Below are 23,574 nucleotides of genomic sequence, written 5' to 3'. Positions count from 1 at the left end.
ACATTCTAACAACCAAGCATTTTTATTCCTCCTATCCATATTTAATGTTTTTGACATATTTTACATCTTTATGTTTTCTTTATCCCTTATTTATTGTGGATATAGATGATTTTATTACTTTTGACTTTTAACCTTCCTGCTAGCTTTATAAGTGATTGATCTACTATCTTTACTATATGTTTGCCTTTACCAATAAGATTTTTCCTTTTATAATTTTCATATATCTAGTTGTAGTCTTTTCTGCCTAGAGAAGTCCCTTTAACATTTCTTGTAAAGCTAGTGCTGAACTATTTTAGCTTTTGCTTAACTGTGAAACTTTTTAAAAATATTTATTTATTTTCTTTATTTTTTTGGCTGCATCAGGTCTTAGTTGCAGCACGCAGGATCTTCGTTGAGGCATGCGGGATCTTTCATTTTGGCATGCAGTCTCTTCGCTGCAGCGCTCAGGCTTCTAAATGTGGCGCGCGGGCTTCGCTCTAGTTGTGGCGTGTGGTTTTCTCTCTCTAGTTGTGGCGTGCAGGCTCCAGGGCACATGGGCTCTGTAGTTGTAGCTCACGGGCTCCACAGAGTGTGGTCTCTGTAGTTTGCAGCACATGCGCTCTCTCATTGAGGTGCGTGAGCTCAACAGTTGTGGTGCGTGGGCTTAGTTGCCCTGTGGCGTGTGGGATCTTAGTTCCCCAACCAGGGATCAAACCCACGTCCCTTGCATTGGAAGGCATATTCTTTACCACTGGACCACCAGGGAAGTCCCTGTGAAACTCCTGATCTCTCTTTCAAATCTAAATAATCGTCTTGCTGGGTAGAGTATTCTTGGTTGTAGGTTTTTTCCTTTCATCACTTTAAATTTATCATGCTATTCCCTTTTGACCTGCAAAGTTTCTGACGAAAAGTCAGTTGATAGTCTAATGGGAGTTCCCTTCTATGTAACTGGTTGCTTTTCTCTTGCTGCTTTTAAGATTCTCTCTTTATCTTTTTTTGCCAGTTTAATTATAATGTGTCTTGGTGTGGACCTTTTTGGGCTCATCTAGTTGGGACTTTCTGTGCTTCCTGGACCTAGATGTCTGTTACCTCTCCTAGGTTAAAAAAATTTTCAGCTATTATCTCTTCAAATAGCAACCCCCCCTTCTCCTTCTGGGTCCCCTGTAACGGAAATGTTAATATGCTTGATGTTGACCCAGAAGTCTCTTAAACTACCTTCATTGTTTCAAATTATGTTTTTCTTTGTTCTGTTCAGCTTGGGTAATTTCACTGTGTCTTCCAGTTCACTGCTCTGTATCATCTAATCTACTGTTGCTTCCTTCTAGTGTATTTTTAAATTTCAGTTATTGTATTCTTCAGCCCTATTTAGTTCTTTATATTTTCGCCCTCTTCATTAATCTTCTCACATGTTCATTCATTCTTCTCCTGAGTTTGCTGAGTGTTGTTATGATCATTACTTTGAACTCTTTAGGGCGTAGACTGATTATCTCCACTTCACTTAGTTCTTCTGGAGTTTTGTCTTGCTCCTTCGTCTGGAACATATTCCTATGTCTTCTCATTTTGCCTGTGTTTATTTCTGTATATTAGATAGGTTGGTTATGTTTCCTTATCTTAAAGAAGCGGCCTTATGTAGATGTCCTATGGGGCCCAGCATCACACTCCCCTCTGGTCACGAGAGCTGTATGCTCTAGGGGTGTCCCCTATGTGGGTGGCATGGGCCCTTTTGTTGTAACAGGGCCTACTACTATGGGTGTGCTAGTAAGGGGGTGCTGGGCCCTGGTCTGGTTGGCTGCCAGGCCTTGCCTTGTGCAGTGGTGGGCTGGGTTGGGTCCTGGGGCAGCTGACTGCTTGGTCTGGGGGGTCCTGGGACTGGTGCTGGTCTGCTGGCAGGTGGGTAAAACCCTGGCACTAATGGGTCAGAGAGAAGACTGCAAAGTGATGCTTGCCACCACCAGTGTCCTCATGGTAGAACAAGCTGCCCCAGATGGCTGCCTCCAGTGTCTGTGTCCCCAAGGAGAATCCCAATTGCCTCCTGCCTTTCCAGGAGGCTCTCTAAAGTTAGCATGAGGGTCTGATCCAGGATCCTTTCAAATTACTGCCTCTGCATGGGAACCTGGAATATGTCAGATTTTGTGAGTGCCATTTAAGAGCAAACTCTCTATTTCCCACAGCTCTCCAGCTCTCCTGTATGCAAGGCTGCTGGCCTTCAAAGTCAATGTTCTAGGGCTTATCTTCTCAGTGCAGGATCCCTAGGCTGGGTAGCCTGATGTGGGGCTCAGATATCTCACTCCTTGGGAAGAACCTCTGCAATTGTGATTATGCTCTCAACTGTGTGTCACCTACCTGGGTGTGTGGGTCCTGGATTTACTGTATCTTCACCTCTCCTACCCACCTTGTTGTAGTTCTTTATGTCGTTAGTTGTGGAAAATCTTTTCTGCTAGCCTCCAAGTTGTTCTCATAGATAGTTGCTCTCTAAACAGTTATAATTTTGGCAAGACTGTGGGAGGAGGTGAGTTCAGGGTCTTCCTACTCTGCCATCTTGGCCACGCCCCCACCCATTTTTTAAGGACATTTTTGCTAAATACAGAATTCTACATTTCCCCCCCCCCTTTCAACACTTTAAAGGTGTCATGCCATTCCTTTCTGGTTTGCATAGTTTATGATGAGAAGTCTGCTGCTACTCTGATCTTTGTTCCTTGGTATATGTTTCTTCTTATTCATTATCAGTGGTTTAGCAATTTCACTATGATGTGTCTTAGGATGTTAAGTTTTTTTCATGTTTGTTCTTCTTGAGGACTACTGAGTTTCTTGGACCTATGCCCCTTTAACATTTTTATCATATTTGGGGAATGGCCATTATTTCTTCAAATATGTTTTCTGTCTCTTTCTCTTTTTCCTCTCCTTCTGGTATGTATTTCTGACAGTTGGTATTGTTTCACAGGCTACTCTTTTCATTCCCTTTCCAGTATTTTCTCTTTGTGCTTCATTTTGAATAATATCTATTTCTGTGCCTTTAACTTCACTGATCTTTTCTTCTGCAGGGTCTAATTTCTTCTGCTGTTAATCCCATTCAGTTTATTTTAATTTCAGATAGTCTATGTATCATCTCCAAAAATTTGATTTGGATTTTTAAAAAATACATTCTATGTCTTTCCTCATTATGTTCATGTTTTCCTTTATATCTCCTTGAGCATTTATAATGTTAATAATATCTGTTTAAAATCTTTGTCAGCTAATTCTATCATCTGTGTTGTTTTGGATCTGTTGAATTATTTTTCTCCTGGTTCTGATCATATTTTTCTGCTACACTGGTGATTTTTTTTTGTGCCAAATATAATAAACTTTACATTGTTGAGTGTTGGGTTTTGTTGTATTTCTTTAAACAGTGCTGGACTTCGTTCTGCCAAGCAGTTACTTGCAGATCAGTTTGAGGATTAATACTGAGCTTGTTTTATGGCAGGCTAAAAGCAACCTTTACTCTAGGACTACTTTAGCCCCACCACAAAGGCATGACCTTTTCAGGATTCTATCCAACACTGTGTATTACAATGTCTCTTCTCTGGCTAGCAGAAACTTCAACTATTCCCAGATCTCTGTGAGCCCTGGGAATTACTGCTTTCTGTTTTTTCTTTCTCTGGTGGCATGGAGTTTCGTCCCACATATGTCCTGATCAGAACTTACCTAAGGGTCAAGGGAGCCCTCTGTGGATCTTCTGAGCTCTGCCTCTATGAAGCTACCTTCTGTTATTTCTCCATGTAAATTTTAGCTGCCTCAGCTTTCCTGAACTCTGACCCCTGTCTCCCAGTTCAGTGATACAGTGGGCGTCTGGTTCCCCATCTCTGTGAAGACTGGAAAAATCCTAAATGAGTAAGATGGGCAATTCCCCTCTTCCTGTGTGTTTTCCTTCTCTCAGGGAGTCACAGCCCTGAGATGTCCCAATGCTTCCTGATGTCCAATGTCTGAAAACGTTTGTCTCGTATATTTTGTCTGCTTTTCTAGTTGTTTATGGCGGAAGGCAGTTCCCACAGCACTTAATCCTTTATGGGTGGAACTGAAAATCTCTATCCTAGTTGTTTTCACCATTGGTTTATACTTTAAAATATCATTTAACTAATAGATGGTGACTTCATTAAAAGTTGTTAGAGACAATTTAAGAAAATTGTGTTGGGAGTTAGTTCATGAATATTTTTGAGTTTCACAATTCTACCAGGAAGTTAGGCTCTGTCAAGATTTTATGAAAAGTTGAACTAGGAAAAGATCTTCAAGGTTAACTCGAATTGATCAAGACACAACCCATTACTTAACCTTTAAATTCACTTTTTAAAGTGTTCAAGATTTTGACAAGGGTGCCAAGACCACTCAAGGGGAAAAAATAATCTCTTCAACAAATGGTACTGGGTGAGATAACTGAATATCCATAAGCAAGAATGAAGTTGAACTCTTACCTCACACTGTACACAAAAACTAACTAAAAAATGCACCAATGACCTAAATATAAGAGCTAAAAGTGTAAAATCCTAGAAGAAAACATAGGAATAAACTTTCATGACCTTGGATCTGCAGTGTTTACTTAGATATAACACCAAAAGCACAAACAGCACAAGAAAAAATAGATCATAGACTTCATCAAAATTTAAAACTTATATACATCAAAGGACACTATCAAGAGAGTGAAAAGACACCTGCAAGATAGGAGAAAATATCTGCAAACCATGTATCTGGTAACAGTCTAGTATCCAAAATATATAAAGAACTCTTACAACTCAACAAGAGACAACCCAATTCAAAAATGGGCAAAGGACCTGAATAGACATTTCTCCAAAGATATACAAAGAACATTAAGCACATGAAAAGAAGCACAATGTCATTAGGAAAATGCAAATCAAGCCCACAATGAGAGAGCACTTCATACCCACTAGGATAGCTATTGTTATGGGTTGAATTGTGTCCCCTCCCCTGTAAAATATGTTGAAGTACTAACCCCTGGTATCTGAGACTTTGACCTTATTGGGAAATAAGGACTTTATAGATGTAATCAAGTTAAGATGAGGTGATTAAGGTGGGCCTCAATCTAATATGACTGGTTTACTTATAAAAGGGGGAAATTCGGACAAAGGCACAGAGGGAAGATGGCCATGTGAAGATGGAGTCAGAGATTAGAGTCATGCTACCACAAGCCAAGGAATGCCTGGGGCTACCAGAAACTGGAGGAGGCAAGGAAGGATCCTCCCCTAGTGACCTGGAGGGAGCATGGCCCTGTGAACACCTTGATTTTGGATTTCTAGCCTCCAGAACTGTGAGACAATGAATTTGCTGTTTTAAGCTACCCAGTTTGTGGTACTTTCTTATGGAGCCCTAGGACACCAACACAGCTATAATTTTAGAAATGGAAAATAACAAGTGTTGGCAAATGTGATGGTTAATTTTATGTGGCTGGGCCACGGTGCCCCTATATTTGGTTGAACATTATTTTGGATGTTTCTGTGGTGTTTTTAGGATGAGATTAACATTTAAATGGATGGACTTTTGAGAAAATCAGATTACCTCCCACAATGTGAGTAACCCATCAAAGGTCTTAATAAAACAAAGACTGACATCTCCCCTTGAGCAAGAAAGAATTATGCTGGCAGACTGTCTTTGGACTAAAACTGCACCTATTTCTTGGGTCTCCAGGTGCTGGCCTACCCTGCAGATTTTGGACTTACTAAGCCTCCACAACTGTGTGAGCAAATTCCTTAAAATAAATCCCTATCTATCTACCTACCTATATCAATATCCTATTGATTCTATTTCTCTGGAAAATCCTAACAGCAAGGATGTGGAGAAATTGGAACCCTCATCCATTGCTGATGGAAATGTAAATGGTGCAGCCATTGTGGAAAATCATTTGGTGGTTCCTCAATTAGTTAAACACAGAGTTATCATATGACCCAGGATTTCCACTCCAAGGTATATATCTAAAAGAATTGAAAACAGGTGTTCAAACAAAAATTTGTACAAGAATATTCATAGCAACACTATTGACAATAGAAGATAAAAACAACTCAAATGTCCATCAACTGACTGATAAATATTGATGGATATCCATACAATGGAATATTGTTCAACCATTAAAAAAATAAAATTCTGATAAATGCTATAACATGAATGAATGTTGAAAACACTATGGTGAGTGGACAAAGTCAGATGCAAAGATCACACGTTGTAAAATTCCATTTATATTAAATATCCAGAATAGGCAATTTCATAAAGACAAAAAGCAAATTAGTGGTTGCCAGGGTGTTGGGAGTAGGAGTGACTGCTTAATGACTATGGGGTTGCCTTTTGAGGGGATGAAGATATTCTAAAACTAGGTTGTGATGGTTGCACAACATCGTGAATGTATTAAATACCAATGAATCATACACTTTTAAAATGGCTAAAATGGTTAATTTATATTGCGCATTTTACTACAATTTTAAAAAGTGTTCAAATATACAGAGAAGGATAATTCTTGAACTTACTAATTAAGAAACAAATTGAAGATGTGGAAACGGAACTTTTTAAGTTAACAAAAATAAAACAACAAATCAAGAATTAAAGGTTGGGCTTCCCTGGTGGTGCAGTGGTTAGGAATCCGCCTGCCAATGCAGGGGACATGGGTTCGAGCCCTGGTCCGGGAAGATCCCACATGCCACAGAGCAACTAAGCCTGTGTGCCACAACTACTAAGCCTGTGCTCTAGAGCCCGCGAGCCACAACTACTGAGCCCGTGTGCCACAACTACTGAAGCCTGCACGCCTAGAGCCCGTGCACCACAAAAAGAGAAGCCATCGCAATGAGAAGCCTGAGCACCACAACAAAGAGTAGCACCCGCTCACCGCAACTAGAGAAAGCCCGTGCGCATCAATGAAGACCCAACGCAGCCAAAAATAAAATAAATAAAATTTAAAAATTAAAAAAAAAAAAGAATTAAAGGTCATAAAATATGTGTAACCATTGCGATAAACAAGTAGTCTTGTGGAACTACAATCACAAAGCAAGTTTTGTCTCCTACCATCTCCTGAAATCCAACTTGTGGGACTAGCGTATCCCTTAGTTCTAGAAGAAAATCAGGCCTTGACAACTTCTCTAGTCAATCTTACATCATCATCATCATATCATCCTGTAGTCACACTTAAGATGCAAAACAGTCTCAGTTCAGAAGTTTAAACGTCCAATTCCATTATAATAAAAATGGCTTATCATTTGAAGTTGAGGCCTTCTCTGGGCCTGCTGCAGACCATAAGCCAGCATCAGGGAAGTGAGGCCTTCTTTGTGTATTAAGGCTTCTGACCCTCCTGGGGTAGGGCTGTGGGAGTGAGGAAATGAAGGCAAAGCAAGAAAACAGCCTTAGTTGAGGCTTTGTGCTGACTGGGCACTGACTTGGCAAGAGTTTAACTGTCTTTCTCATGTGGGCTCCTCCAACGCTCCTCAGGGTGGCTCATCCGTCCTCTCCTCTCTCCCTGTCATGCCATCTTCATGCCCCAGGGAGCCCTCAAGGGTGACGACTTCCCCATGACTCTGCTTTTTGATCCTTCATCAGCACCGCGAGTTGGAAGTTCATCTCCTGGAGTAAACCCTCGGCTCTTGCTCAGGCTCTGAGATGACTGCGTGCCAGTTCTATTGCACGCAGCCCACATCTGGTGCTTGGGAGGCAGAGACACATCCCTGGCCCAACAAGCTCTGGGAGTGGAGGCTGCACCCACCTCTGCCACCTCTCCTTTGCTCCATCATCAAAGCACCCAGCCAGCCACTGGTATCTCATCCTTTAGATTTTTCCAGGCCAGGGTCTGTACAGTCTATCAGATTGTCACCCTACAGGGGATGCACATATTAAGCTCCAGTGAGGCCCTTTTCCCTAGCCTTGAGGTGAGCACAACTGGCACCCATTACTCTTGCTGAGGAGACTCCAAACACACAAATGGCTCTCTTCAAAGAAATCCCCACCAAAAATTCTCCTTCTTCAACTCTTTTTTTTTTTTTGGTGGTACGCGGGCCTCTCACTGCTGTGGCCTCTCCCGTTGCGGAGCACAGGCTCTGGACGCGCAGGCTCAGCGGCCATGGCTCACAGGCCTAGCCGCTCCGCGGCATGTGGGATCTTCCCGGACCGGGGCACGAACCCATGTCCCCTGCACCAGCAGGCGGACTCTCAACCACTGCGCCACCAGGGAAGCACTCCGTCTTCAACTCTTAACTCTTCTTTTATATCCTTGATGTGGGTGAGGGAGTTTAAGATGGCTACAGGTTTTCGACCACCTCCATTATAAATACAGCATATGGTATACTTATGTGGTATCTATTGCTGCCTTGCAAAAAACATCTATTTTAACCTCTTGTTGCATGTGCATTTAAATAACTACAATCATCTGAATATAGTAACAGCTACTATCGAGCCCCTACTTTGTCCCAGACATGGTACTAGGTCCTTTTTACAAACATCTCATTTAAAGTTATTAACAGGTATGCTTATAACTACCTTATCGATTTCACGAGTTCATACAGATAACTGGCATTTAAAAATCTACAGAGTGAGGTATTATAATAAGATTCTCAATAGGAAGAAATATTCTGAAAGCCTAGTCACAGAACTTTAGATCTGGAAAGGACTTCATAGGTTAGTCAACCACACTCATTTCCTTTAAGAAGCAGCTGAGGTCCTGAAAGGCTGAGGGACTTGCCGAAGGTCATCACAGTGAGAGGAGATCAGAAGATGGGGGTTATCATTTGCTACAGCTGCCTCTTATTTTAAAAAGTATTAGGTAAATTCTAATGCATACTGCTAATTTTAAGATTTATCAAACCAGGGGTAGGAGTGAATTCTTAATGTAAAATAACTGTCTCAGAGTCTTAAAAAATTGAACAAACTGGGCTTCCAACACTAGGTAAAGCTGTGCGAATCCTAATATACTGTACAGGAGAATAAAGGATTCTTAATTGAATCTGTGCCTCAGAGTGGAAAAATGATTTTTAAATGGAAAATCCCACAGAGGTGGCGATGAGAAATGAGTTTAGCTAGATGAATGATCTTAAGAGAAAGCAAGAGAGCAAACCAGGTTGGAGGGTGGCTTTTTCTTAAAGATCTCAAATAAACCAAGCGCAGACTGTTTGTCCCCAGACAGTGAGCTACTGTGCTTACTCTCATCTTCCTAGTCTTGGCACTGTCTCGTGTTTTGATCCTCACAGGCTCCAAGATTTCATGTAAACTTTTTAAAAAATAAGCGTTTACAGCACGATGATGATATTATTACTCTATCTATCAAATACTATGGAGAACCCAGAAAATGCCATCCAGCATTCTCAGACTTCAGTCCTGCATTCTCCTGCAAGACAACAATCATATGCTTTAGGGCTGGCAGGTGTCCAGAAACAATTTAGTCCAATACACTTCAAAGATAAGAAAACTGAGGCCCAGAGAGGAAAGCACCTTGCCTAGGAAGGTCACACTGTTAATGGCTCTAATCACAGAGGTTAAGCATTTTGACAGATTCATGAACTCTTGGGTAGTTAGTTCCATCCTCAGCTCTGAGGACCTCAGAGTCACATTTTGTAGCCTGAAGTGCTAATTAAACCAGAGGAATTATGGACTTACTATTTATAGGCAGGAGTGAAGACATTAACTAGGCCATGAAACCTGGGGACACAGAAGGAGATCTTGTCTCCTGAGATTGACATATTACATTCAACCTTTATATTTTAAGACAGAACTTGGTTAATGCATAGCCTCAGCTTTCCAAATCTGATCTTCATCTTGGGTTGCATTTAGCCTTGAAGGACCAGGGCTACAGCAGTTTTTTTGCGTCATGAGATAAACGGGATAAACTGGTAACTGTACTTCTTTTGGTAAATGCTGCCCTCACCCAGTAAGAAAGGTTAAAATCATCCTTCTAAACATATCAATTGCTTCAAAGGAAAGTATTTCAAACCATTTTTTGTTATTTTGAGTTTTAACCAGTAATAGTCAATATGCTCTCACCGAATTTAAAAGTGAAAAGAAACCTACAAAAAATGTTTTTAAAAGACATATCACTTGGGTTTGCAATTATCTCATGTTTATTTTACTGTTCAGAGTGGTTTTCACTGTACTGCCAAAATCAAATCTCTCTTACGAGGCCTAGTGGTACGAACAGAAGTGCTGAAATCAAAGAACCTGCAAGTTTTAATCTGTCGGAGACCGTGTGGTACTAGGCAAAGAGTCATTTAACCTCTCTCCATCAATCCCACTTCTGTACAATGAAGATAAAACTATGAAGGTATCTCTCCTGTGTATTGTGTGAATTGGCTAATTAAAGCTAATTAACCCCCTGGAAAGAACCAAAAAATACTATCTAAGTGCTGAGTATTTATGGGCTACTAAACAGTCACAAAAACTCCTAAGAGACAAGACTCTGCAGAGACAGCACAATCTCTATTGATGATTACTAATTACCCACTGATTACAAACAAAGCTTTGGGTGCTCCCTAACAGGGGAGGGAAAAGAAACATTACACAATGTCATTCAACAACACCATCTTTATTCAAAAATATATATCTATGAGACATTTCAGAATATACTGCTACCGCCAATGGCAGCCTATACTTCTAAATAAAGTCCTAAATTAATATACAAATTTAAGCTTTAAAAATACTCTTTAAGAAAAAAAACAGAACAAAAAACAAGGGAAGATTGAAGACTTTCTGAGAATGAAGACCTGAAGGAAAGGTCCTAGAGGCCAATGGATGCCCTAAGTATAGGAGAACACAGAACAAAATCCACCCACCCCGCCCTGCCGGATCACCTCACACATACAAGGAGAAAGGTTCATTTAAATTAAACAAATGAAGTAGAGAATTAAGAGTTAAAAAACAAAACAGAACTAACTTCCTTACAGGAAGTCCACTAGTAACAGGTGTTAAGAGGCCAACACATTCATTTACATAACTGCTAAAGTTTCATTTCTTGCTCTTGCTGTAATAATTATGCACCAGTTTCTAGTCAAAGACTCAATCAGATAAAACACAGCAGTGGGCAAAATCCATTATGTTATAATATTTTCATCTAGCTGATGACAGCAGATATCTACTACACCTTTTTGGCTGGTTTGTGGCTGGTAAGACTTTGCTTCCTTGGTGAAAGAAAGCACAGAGTTTGTGCAAGATGGGTCTGTTCAGAAGCAAGCTCATCTGCGGGACTAAAGCAGCACACCAAGCGGGGAGGGGGCTTATATGCAGAAACAGCAAAGACTGGAATTTATTCTGCAATTTTAGTAAAAGTCATTTACTGCCCTATGGCCTCTGGGAGAAAAGCTTTATATATAGACTCATTAATTTAATAATGACAGGACAACAGGCAGTGTCAATATGCAAACAACACACAGACCATATTCAATCTGAAAAATAGCTTAAATGCTACTAGGTTCTACACAGAGTGAAACTGCACACCTGCTATGACTTTTTATCATTTTCACCTCACGGCAGGCAGGAAAGCTTCTTGAAGGGAAGCCTGTTACACTTTTAAAAACAGACGTTATGTTCTAACACGCTGAACATGTAAAATTACATGTAATTGGCTTTTTGGTAATCCTGAAAAGAGCAACTCAAAATAATGGAGATTCTGAAGCCCCCTCCACTGAATTCCTTTTTATATAGCTTTTGGATTTCAGCCTCTGGGCTATAATTCCTGTTACACTATTTGGGCAAATTGTTTTCTGCCCTTTCCAATGTCAAAAATAAGCCTGCCAAATTAGCATGATTTACAGTCAGCAGGCCTAACCTTTACTAAAAGCAAGGTAATAATCCTCCCTAACTACATTATATAGTCATAATGTCAGCTGGCATGATAATGGAATTAAGACCCCCAATTAATATCCCTCACTTTCCCCCTTCCCGAGATGAGCTATTCAGTAACATCTGACACAAAGTACTCCTCCTCCTAGGGGCACAAGGACACGTGCAGTGGTGTGAAGTGAAGGACAGACAAGCATGCACAGAGTGTCATATTTGCAGGGGAGATTTTCAAGTTTAGTCACCATGCTGTGGACACGTGCCCACGCAGTGAATTAAATGTTAGTGTGTGCCCGACTCCCCAAAAGAAAGGGTCAAAGCAACACCCACGCAGAGCCCGGACTCCCAGAATGCCTTTAGCTTTGGAGGCCCACAGTGCCATTTCTAACAACCGCCTTCACAACCAACTGGGGCAAAGATCATGTTTCAAGGAATGCGCTCTCTGACAGTGGGTGGCACCCTTGATAAGTGCAGCCTGGGAAGGTTGTTGGATAGGAACCTAAAGCAAATAACTTATGTTTAATTCATGCTTGTGATCTGTTAGTCGTTCTCTGAACTATGACTTGATGTCCCAGATCAGCTTTATCGCTAGACCCTCTAGTCTGCTCACACACGCACCTAACCTTTGACTACGCATTGCTAGAAGTCACAGTAAGGGAGGATCCGAGATTTGGCAAACTCTGTACGGCAAAGTTGCTCAACAGCCGTGCCTCCAACCTCTGGGGTGGATGGCGGCCAGGAAAGCCAACTACTCCAGAAGTGAGTCCCTCAGCAGAAGTTCAAGTGAACTTGAACAAGCCCAACTCAGAAAGGAGAAGCTGCTTTCATGACACAATGCTGTCGGGAGAGACAAGATTCTTCTACACATGATTTTCATAACTTCTTGGGTGTAAAGAGAGAGCTAAGAATGGAAAACCAACAGGGGCGTGGAAACATGAAGTGAGTCTGTATGCTTTCCAAATATAAATCTAAACTGGATTCCATTCGCCACTGTTCTCAATTGTGCTCAACAGGAGAGGCTGGAGAGGAGAATCAGACCCTGCGGTTCTTTCTTGAGGCTGGGGGGGCTGAGCAGAAAGAGGGATAGAACCAGGGGCTACTAGGTTATTTCCAACCATGACTTGCCCTCTTCTTTCTGCTGGTACAGATGGGAGTCTGGGGCATGACACCTGCCTTAGTCAGTTGAAAACAGGTCACCAGCAGAGGGCAGGGGGGCCAAGCCCCCTGTGACGTTGGGCAGCAACGAGAGGTCTGGCAAGCTCTGAATATGGGACTTGAGTTCCTTGCGGACCTGGGTTACCCGAGCAAGCTTCTGTTTATATTCCTAAGGAGACAAAGAGAACACAATGCAGTTAAGTCTGTGTGTGCTGATGGTCAGGTTTAAAGAGGAGATACAGATACTCTCACCTTCTTGCTCTGTGTGCTCCTCACCAGAGAGCCCCTCCCCCATTCAGCTAAACATTCATTCAAACTCTCAAAAGGCAAAACTTTAAATAAAAAAAGGAAAGCTCAAGAGCTCAATACTGGCAACAGTGAATGAAATGGTATTCAGCTAAGCACTTGAGATTTGGAAGTAAAAAGTGATGTTCTGTATTTGCGGTGTCTTTGGTTCTTATCTATTTCAGAATACTTTATAAAATAAAATAAAGCCTAAGCTTTAAAATCATTTTGAAAACTCCACCTAGACATGGCTAGAAAAACCACTATAAAGCTATATTTTGTGTGTTAAACTTAGATTAACCCAGAGTTATTATCTTCGTAGACAAGGACTACAGAAGCTTAAAATTCCCACTGCCACTGCCTGTGTCCAGGACTTCCTTGTTCCACACCTGAGAAGTGCAGCAAGGCCCAGCTGACGCCTTCTAGCAGACTCCCCTGAACAGACTTATCTTCCAGAAGCCCAGCTTTCAAGTCACTCCTCTGAGAAAGGGAAGCATGGCACGGCACTATCTCCATGACTGCTCCCAGCAGCAAGGTCTTCTTACAACTTCCCAACCCCCCATGCATATGCCAGAGCTTGCACAGGCCGTTTGTTCAGATTCCCCTCAAGCCTGAAGGGATCTCTTTCTTCTCCTGGTCCTGGCAAAGTCCTGACTCCACTCCTTCGCCTACTTGCTGAGTCCCACTCCTCTAGAAAAATCTTTCCTCCTTATACAAGACGTTGGTCCCCATCTCCACTGGCCTTCCTGTGCACTGCGCCCCTAACAGACTGCTCTTAGGTACTCTCTCCATACATACAAGACTTCTATGTTCCCCTAAAATATGACTCCCCTGATGACAGGAACTGAATATACTATTTTCTTTCCTCAGCTCCCAGCTAAAAGGTCTTCTTGGTAAATCTGTATGGAGTAACAACTCTGGGCCATGTGAGATCTGTGGTTTACAACCCCTTTGGGGCTTGACTTTTTCCCTCTAACTGTGTCACCCTCCTTGGTGTTTCTGCAAAGATAAGGAGGTTCCTGAGACTGGGCCCTTGGTGACTAAAGCGTCTCCTGCAGGAAGGTAACAGAAAGCACTGGGCTAAGATGCAAAGCCCTGGGTTTAATTCTGGCTCTTTTAGTTTCTGTGTGACTGTGGATGTGTTCCCTCCTTTCCTTCATCCTTCTTTATCTGAAAACTGAAGGAACTGAACCACCCGTAAGGTTTTTCTTCAAGTTCCACATTCCTTCATGCCAGACACCTGAGAGGCAAAGGGTTTGAGGGCATAAGCTTAAGCACTCCTAGGAAGAGTGATAAGACAGGAAAAAGGTTAAATGAAGAACACTTACTTTGAGTTGTAAAGACAAATTCCAAGCAAGGAGTGGAAGAGGGGAATGGGGAAATGGGCAGGGAGGCTCCACCCCTACATGACTGGTGGCGGTCAGCCTTCCACCTGAAATGAGAGCTGCTCACACAAGTCATCAAACGAACAGACAAGTGACAGGTTAAGAAAGTAAGCTCTCCTGGCACCCCATGTTTTACCTTCGTAGACTTAATACAACTAAAATAATGACTTACGTTAATTATTGATAGTGACTCCTCCATCAAACTAGTAAGCGTCGGGAGGCTAGGACCAGACCTATATGCTTCACCCAGCATCCACCATGCCCAGCAGTGCCCTGTAAACAGTAGGTGTCTACACAGCTGCCCAATGAATTAACAATATATAAAAGATAATATCATGCACAAGCACACCACATAAAGTAATCACCTTTCATTCTTGAAACTGAAAACTACTTTCAAATCTGAGGACCTAAAACATGAAGGTTCTCTGTCCTTCCCTCCACAAACAGTTTTCTTCTTTGGTTTCACAGACTTCACAGGAAATTAATAGAGAAGACCAATTCTCTATTACTGGACATGGATTCATTTATTTAACTTCTCCTGAATTCTAGGTACAAAAAAGGTAAAATAGTTACTGAATAGTTACCCCTTGCTCCCTGCCCAAATCCTCTGACCAAAGCTGACAAATGAAAGCCACCTCAACTCAGAGCCATCCAGTCTTGGTAGCTACAGAGCACTTCAGTTGAAGGAATTCCTCAAGAACAGTTTGAAAATCACCAAGTCTCTAGTGAGCTGACCTGAGATCAGAATCCAAGGGTCCTCACTCTTGGATAATCCTTAGACTAATTTAATTTAGCAAGTCCACCTGAAGTCAAAAGGAAAGGTGGCTGGGACTTCCCTGGTGGTCCAGTGGGAAGACTCTTGCACTCCCAATGCAGGAGGCTGGGGTTTGATCCCTGGTTGGGGAACTAGATCCCGCATGCATGCCGCAACTAAGAAGTCCACATGCTGCAACGAAGACCTGGTGCAGCCTAAATAAATAAATAATAAATAAATAAATATTTTTTTAAAAAAGAAAGGTGATTGATCTGATAACACCCCCACACTACCTTAAGTTCAAATAACTCTCTTCAAAGGCAATCTTAAAAAAAAAAATCCCATTTATTCCTGTTTAGGAGAGTGGAGAGGTATCTCATCATGCTTAGGCTGCTATTATATTCTAGATATCACCACAGAAACTTCATTTTAATAAAAGGAAATATGTTCCATATTAAAGTCCTCTCTTCAGGCCACTCTGAAAGTGGATGGATCATGCCCATACCTCCTTGTGCCATGGGCATTTCTTCTCATTCTCTTCCCATAGGGATTTCTATTTTAAGAGCAGTTGCATGAGCCTAGGAGGAGGGCATCACGAGAGAAAGGATGAAAGTGGGATTCACTGAAAAGGATTAAAAAACACAGAGTTGCAAGATACAAGGTTAATATATAAAAGTCAATTGCTTTCCTATATATACCAGCGATGACTAGTGGAATTTGAAATTAAAACCCAATACCTTTAAATTAGCCCCAAAACAATGAAATACTTAAGTATAAATCTAACAAAATATGTATAAGATCTATAGGAGGAAAATTACAAAATTCTGATGACTGAACACAGAAGTAAATAAATGGAGGATATTCCATGTTCATGGATAGGAATATTCAATTCTATTAGGATGTCTGTTCTTCCCAACTTGATCTACAGATCCAAGGCAATCCCAACAAAACCACAGCAAGTTATTTTGTAGATACAGACAAACTAACTCTAAAGTTTATATGGCGAGGCAAAAGATTCTGAAGAGCCAACACAATGTTAAAAAAGAAGAACAAAGTTAGAAACTACCTGACTCTAAGACTTACTTTAAGCTGTGGTAATCCAGACAACGCCAATACTGGCAAAAGAATAAACAAACAGATCAATGCAACAGAATAGAGAGCCCAGAAATAGACCCATATAATCAACTGATCTTTGACAAAGAAGCAAAGGTAATACAGTGGAGAAAAGATAGTATTTTCAACAACTGGACATCCACATGCAAAACACCAGATTTACACACAAATCTTACATCCTTTACAAAAATTAACTCAAAATGAATCAGAGACCTAAAGGTAAAACACAAAACTATAAAACTCCTAGAAGATAACACAGAAGAAAATCTAAATGGTCTTTGGTTTGGTGATGACTTTTTACATACGACACCAATGGCATGATCCATGAAAGAACTGACAAGCTGGACTTCATTAAAATGAAAAATTTCAACCCTGCAACAGACTGTCAAGAGAATGAAAAGACAAGCCAGAGACTGGGAGAAAATGTTTGTGAAAGACATCACACGTCATCAGGGACATGCAAATTAAAACACTGTTGAGGGGCTTCCCTGGTGGTGCAGTGGTTGAGAGACCGCCTGCCGATGCAGGGGACACGGGTTTGTGCCCCGGTCTGGGAGGATCCCACATGCCGCGGAGCAGCTGGGCCCGTGAGCCACGGCCACTGAGCCTGCGCATCCGGAGCCTGTGCTCCGCAACAGGAGAGGCCACAGCAGTGAGAGGCCCGTGTACCGCAAAAACAAAAACAAAAACAAAAAAACACTGTTGAGATACCACCCCACACCTATTAGAATAGCCAAAGCACAGAACACCGACAACACCACACGTTGGTTAGGATGTGGAGCAAGAGGAACTCTCAAATACATTGCTGGTGGGAATGCAAAATGGTACAGCCACTTTGGAAGACAATTTGGTGGCTTCTTACAAAACTAAACATACTCCTACCATATGATCCAGCAATCATGCTTGTTGGTATTTACCCAAAGGAGATGAATATCTATGCCCACACAAATACCTGCACGCGAATGTTCATAACAGCCTTATTCCTAACTTCCAAAAGCTGGAATCAACCAAGATGTCCTTAAGTAGGTGAATGGATAAATAAACTTCGGTACATCCAAACAACAGCATATTATCCAGCACTAAAAAGAAACGAGCTATCAAGCCATGAAAAGACATGGAGAAACCTTAAATGCGTATCATTTAGTGAAAGAAGCCAATCTGAAAAGGCTAACTATGAATCCAACTATATGACATTCTGGAAAAGGCAAAATCATGGAGACAAAGGTTGGAGGGAAGTAGGGAGGGATGAACAGGTGGAGCAGAGATGATTTTTAGGGTAGTGAAAATACTGTAATGATAAATTATACATTTGTCCAAACCCACAGAATGTACAACACCAATGTGAACCCTAATGTAAACTACTGACTTTAGGTGATTATAGCGTGTCAGTGTAGGTTCATCAACAGTAACAAATGTACCACACCTGGAGAATGTTGATAGTTGGGAGACTATACATATTTGGGGATAGGGAGTATGTGGGAAATCTTTGTACCTTCGTCTTAATTTTGCTGTGAACCTAAAACTGTTCTAAAAAATAGCCTTCGAAAAAAGTGACCAATGCGACAAGAGGTTAAAATGTATCAGCAAGAGTGACTAGATATATATTCTAAATATCTAAATACAGGTAAAGACTGCTTTTAAACCTGTTAAAACAGGGACTTCCTCGGTGGTCCCTGTGAAGAATCTGCCAGTCAGGTCACGGCACTCCCTTGACAGCTAGCTGCCTTTCCAGTTATTCTCTTAGGTTCTGGACGGGCAGAGGAAACAGACCTCAGGAGAATCCAAGAAGCTTTTTTCTCAAATTACTAGCCTGCCTTCTGACAACTGTGGTCCACAAGCTCTGCTGCTACAAGGTTCCAAACCATGCCCTCAGCAACTCCTGTGCTCAGCAGAAATCCAGGCTTCCTTTCATGATACCATGAAAACCAACTTCAAAGTGATGAGACCTATTCAAGTTCTGTTGACTCATTTAAGTGTGCTGCATCCCACAGTCTCTTTAGCACACCAAGTACCATTCAGACAAATGATGTGGCAAGGTGGTCACATGCTCCTTGCTTAAAATACCTTACACTTGTAACAGAGGACTTAGCCTTTAATCTAAGGCTCATGCTCCCCTGCCTGGTACAGGAATTCGAGAGATCAAGCCCTGTACCATTTACACCAGCAGATGACGCTGCTGCACCGCTCCCGCTCATCAGTCTTCTCTCCCTGCCAGCTAATTCACCTCACCCACACTTCACACGGCTCTTTTTCGTACTCTTGTCTTCAGACACTTGCCTCTTCCTCCACTACCTACCTTAAGCAGGAAAAGACAAGGCAAACCCAGGCAGCTGTTGCTTTTCCTTCCCTGCTCATGAATAATTTATACTGGGGTGGTGGCAGAGGTGATGGGTTGAGCTGAATCCTCCATTCTGCTACAGGCACCTACTGCAGCAAACCCCACACCACCCTAGAGAGGCCATGGGGAGCCATGAAACAGGCAGGAGTTCCACCAGATTTGCTGCTACGGCTGCCCTGTTTCAGGATCCTTGAGGAGAGGAGGTGGAGGGGAAAGCAGGCACCTGTGAGGAATTGCCTGGGTTTATTTGACTGCCAAGAAATGTTCAAAACATAGAAGGTAAAGGCCCAACACGTAGTTCTAAGATAATGCCGAGGATTTATGGTCCTGACAAAGCTCTGGAATCTTGCCTCACAGACTCTTCAAACCAGAGGGAGAAAATGTGTCCAACATCCCCCTGCTGACTTTGTGGGAACACAGTCCAGCATGGAGTACGAAGACAACTGGCTGAAGGAAGCAACGCTGACACATTCTTTGCCTTTCTTGGTTACAGCGGTAAGCCAAATCTGACACGCTGCAGATGAGCTTGGGGATAAGATGGTTAGAAATGACAGAGTCCCACATCACAGTGACCTTTAGACAGGAATTTCACTTTCAAAACAAACAAAATTAGAAGCATACCCTCTAGCAACTCATGTAAATGTAATCACTGATCAAAATGTAAACACTGTCAAACCTACTTTCTTCTTGCTAAGAAGTATTTACATAAGAAATATTATGTTAGAAATAACACCACAGGCAGGGGCTTGATTTGATAAGATTTCCAGTAACAAGACTCATGTGTTCCTTCATCTTGCCCTGTTGTGCTATAGGACATACGGTATATAAAAATCACCCACTGCTTGGCTACTCCCAATTAAGAATCATAAAGGGTTATTACGCATGAAGAAGTTTATGAAGGGCCCTGTTCAGAGAACGGCTTCAGAGTCAAAGAACGGCTTCATTGCATGAAGGGTAAAGAGAGCCAGGCAGAAAGGGGAAGCTGATCTTCGCCCTAAGATTACTTAACGTGCCCATTCAGCCCCCTCGTCCTGCCAGGAGGCTCACCTCTTGCCACTAAGGCTCACAGGATCTACATGTAGAAGTCACAGCTTCTACTTAAACCCCAATTAGTTAATTAATTTCTCTTTCTTTCATTCATTTTTCTTAAGGGAAAATACAACCTATAGATCCTTGGACTGAAAATCAGAATGCTGTTTTTAATTTTCCTTCAAGGATCTACACGGGAACGCTGAAAACCCATCACTGACTTGCACCTCTCTCTCACCCAGCTCCATGCTCCATATGACTTAGTGGCAGCGGAGACATCTCAAAATGACACATTCTGGGATGTCACAGCAGGGCTGGAGCTGCTGAGTAAGATGCAAGATACAGGGAAAAGAGGAAGTCGCGGCTCCGATCCCAGTATTCAGGGCCTTGCGGCTCCATTACTAAAATAAGTAATAAAGGCATTGTTGGGGCTCAGAGTGGGCTGCCCCAAAATATGCCACCGTGGCATATTGATTATTTTGAATTGAAGCTGCCTAAGAAGCCGCTTATACAAGGAAGAAAAAAAAAAGACTCTGACCCTCCTCTGTCTCCCTGAAAAGCAGGAAATAAATCTCTCATGTGAAAGGTTCACTCTGCATCTGGAGGTAGAAGGAAACACTTACTGTCAGAGACAAGGAGTTCAGAGCCAAGAAGCCTATATAAACAAACCTTGTTACTTTACTTCTTTAATTTACTACCCCAAGCTTAAACTCTGTTTAGAGTCTTTTCTAATTCAGCACCCAAAGCCTAAGTTTTTTTGTGCTGTCAATTCCTCACAAATTTATTGTTTGTCTAAAAAGTATAAAAGCTGCCTTCTCTGGCTACTTCTTAGGTCCCATTTTTATGAGATTTCCATGCACATGATTAAAATTTGTTTCTTTTTCTTCTCTTAATCTGCCTTCTGTCAATTTTATTCTTAGTCCAGCCACAAAAGCTCAAGAGGGGCAGAGGAAGAAATCCCTCACCCCCACCCGCTTCCAACAGAACACACAAAGTACTTCCCAGAAGGGAAAATGACAAAATGACCACAATTAGGAGTATTCTCAGAGCAATCCAACCAGCCACTGGAGGGATCAACTGGGAACAGCCTTCTTAAACCTGAAATCGTACCACAAAGTGTTTTCAGGGTATTTCCTTCTCCCCAGAGGACCCTCTACACAAAAGGTTTAAGGGAGCTTCTACTATCACAAGAAAAACCCCCTTATGATAGGGAATTGCAAAAGCAAGGGAAGAAGAATGAAAAGTCACTGTATACACATAACTAAACTAATAAAAATGAAACTAACAAAAATAAAATCAATTTTAGGACTGGGCAAATTTTCAAACCTTAACATAACCATAAAGCTAAAATTTACAATTTAACAGATGTCCATAAAAGTGCTCTAAAAAGAGACATTTAAAAATGACCTGGGTCCTTCAAAAATGCTTACACCATTTACGCAATGGACCCCTCATACAAAACCAGATAAAACCAAAATACTAATGTACAGGAAGAATTATTTATAATTAATTCTTTTTTAAAAAGTTAACCTTCAAAAATGCAAGTTTTATGCAAATAAAGCCCCCACAAACTGACTTCCTTAATGACTATTTTAATAAAGACCCAGGTTATTGCTGTGCAAGCATCGAAGGTGCCAATTTTTCACCTGTTTCTCCTTTTGAGCCTAATACTGGGGGAGTCAAGTATTCCTAGAAGGCAGATAAGAAGCAAAGGGTAGAAAGGAAAAGGATATTTTTCACAAAAAATAATTTTAAGCAATGTTTACTATAATTTTAAGTGCTATATGGTCTGCCTGAAGCAGGCTAGCCTGTAGGTTACTGCACAGTATTTGGATACAGCTCTCTCTATAAGCAATAAAAAAACATCAATTCCTTCCCATTAGCGAAAAAAGGAAGAAAATGCATTTCCTAGCTCCTCCAAAAGACTGAAGGTATATCACCCTCCCACTGGAGGGAGGTAGGTCTCTGTGGTAGAACAGAAAAAACTCAGAGTCAGAAAATCCAAGGTTCAGATCCTACTCTACCTCTTGTCTGTGGTATGACATGTGACTTTGCCTTGCTGGGCTTAGCATCCTCCTAAGATGGGAATGGAAATAATGCCTATATCCTGGGGTGATGGTGAGTTCTGAATGAGACCAAGCACTTGTTAAACTGTTCAATGTCAATGAGCAGATCTGAGAGGGGAAAAGAACAATCACGCTTCCCATGTTTATTATTTTATAATATTTAATCTTCCTGATTTATATGTTAAAGATGTACAGAATTGAAGAAAAAGAGAATTATTAATGGGATACAAAATCCTTCCTCCCACAAACCATTTGAGTATGACCTGAAAATTTAGCACATTTACTAGAAGCTGGCTTGAGAAAATGAAAAGGCCCATGACCTCCAAGACGAGGGGAAAAAAGTCACAGAATTTTTAATTAGGTGGCACCATAGTCCAACCCTATCAATCTAAAAGCTGACTGAGAAAAAGAATTTGTCTCAGGAGTAAAGCCTAGATCTCGCAGGAACGTCCTCAACCAGAAGGAGTCCCCGTTGAAGATATCCTCTGACCGCACCTGGAGATAAACCGAACTGCAACCATAAGTGCCACCTGAGGTCAGACGCTGAGCCAAGCATCAGGATTAGGGTTGGGGATGAAAGAATGACAATACAGCCAGGATTTTATGATCTGGTCAGAGAATCACCAAATACTCCCTAAAGAGAATGACAAACTATGTGGTGCTCTAAAGGAAAATGATGGGGAGCTACGACAGTATATATGGGGGGTGGCAGCGGGGAGAGACCTGGCTTTATGGGGTGGAGATGGGGTTTCCGGGAAATACTGTTTGACTTAGGATATAAACGATGAATGGGGATCAACCAGGTAAGGGTAACCAGTGGGAAGTAAAGGAGGGAGAGTGTTCTATGCAGAGGGAACAGCACATATGAAGCCAGAGACAAAAGAAGGTCAGCACAGACAAAATGCAATGGAACACGGTAAGAGATATGGCTGATGAGGTCAGCAGGGGCCAAGTCCCGGGGTGGGGTAGGGGGACGGCCACATGAGAGGATTTGGGCCTATATTCTAGGAGCAATGGGAAGCCATTTAAATGTTTGAGCAGAGAATGACATGCCCAGAGCTGCATGCTGAAAACATCACAGGGTGCCATGCAAAGAATGGATCACAGGGCATAAGAACAAATGCAGATGGATCAGTAACCAGGCTACTGCAGGCGACCAGGTGAGACACAGTGACAGCCTGAACTAAGGTGGTGGAGGTGGACACAGAGATGAAGAGAAGGGGGACAAATTCAAGAAAACCTGAGGAGACAAAGATCACAATGGCTTGGTGACTACTCCAATGTGGAAGACAGGCGACGGGAGGTTGTCTGGCAGAGGTGCGGCAGAGGAGCTGAGGGAGAGACTGGGACATGAGAAGGGCGAAATGACTGGCGTGGGAGGCGGGAAAAATAGGGGGAGAAACACTGGATGAGGTCCAGTGTCTGGTTTTGATGAACGGCAATGCTCTTCTCCAAGAGAGGGGAAGGGCAGGGAAGGAAAGGTTGGAAGGGAAGAGATGGTGTGTTTTGACCATATTAAGTAAGAAGTATCTGTGGAAATAAGATAAATGGGTCTTAAGTACAAGGAAGTGTCTAGGTAAAGATTTAGATTTAAGCCATCAGCACAAAGGTGGTAGCTGAAGCCACTTTATGTCACTCAAAGAAAAGGTCTGGAATAAGAAAAAACCTAAAGGAAAACCCATATTTACA

At 41.9% G+C, this 23,574-nt stretch overlaps 1 protein-coding gene across 5 annotated transcripts in view; it reads right to left on the bottom strand.

Moving 5' to 3' along the window:
• RPRD1B (regulation of nuclear pre-mRNA domain containing 1B) overlaps positions 1 to 23,574 on the bottom strand; it is a 77,072-nt gene that overhangs the window by 10,697 nt on the left and 42,801 nt on the right. For 3 of the 5 annotated variants that reach the window (XR_009559186.1, XM_030830615.2, XM_030830616.2), the window contains exon 7: positions 12,934 to 13,084. Coding sequence is in view for 4 of the 5 variants with exons in the window: in XM_030830615.2 (XP_030686475.1) it covers positions 12,935 to 13,084 (150 nt within the window). In the remaining variant the exon portion in view is untranslated. Of the gene's footprint in view, positions 1 to 10,491; positions 13,085 to 23,574 lie in introns of those variants that run through there. The other 2 variants (XM_030830614.2, XM_060285563.1) reach the window with 1 other exon arrangement.

This window comes from Globicephala melas, chromosome 15, assembly GCF_963455315.2.
Source record: "Globicephala melas chromosome 15, mGloMel1.2, whole genome shotgun sequence".
In the NCBI taxonomy this organism is placed as follows: Eukaryota; Metazoa; Chordata; class Mammalia; order Artiodactyla; family Delphinidae; genus Globicephala; species Globicephala melas.
Note: the sequence above shows the minus strand (reverse complement) of the source record. Positions and strands in the feature narration are given on the sequence as shown.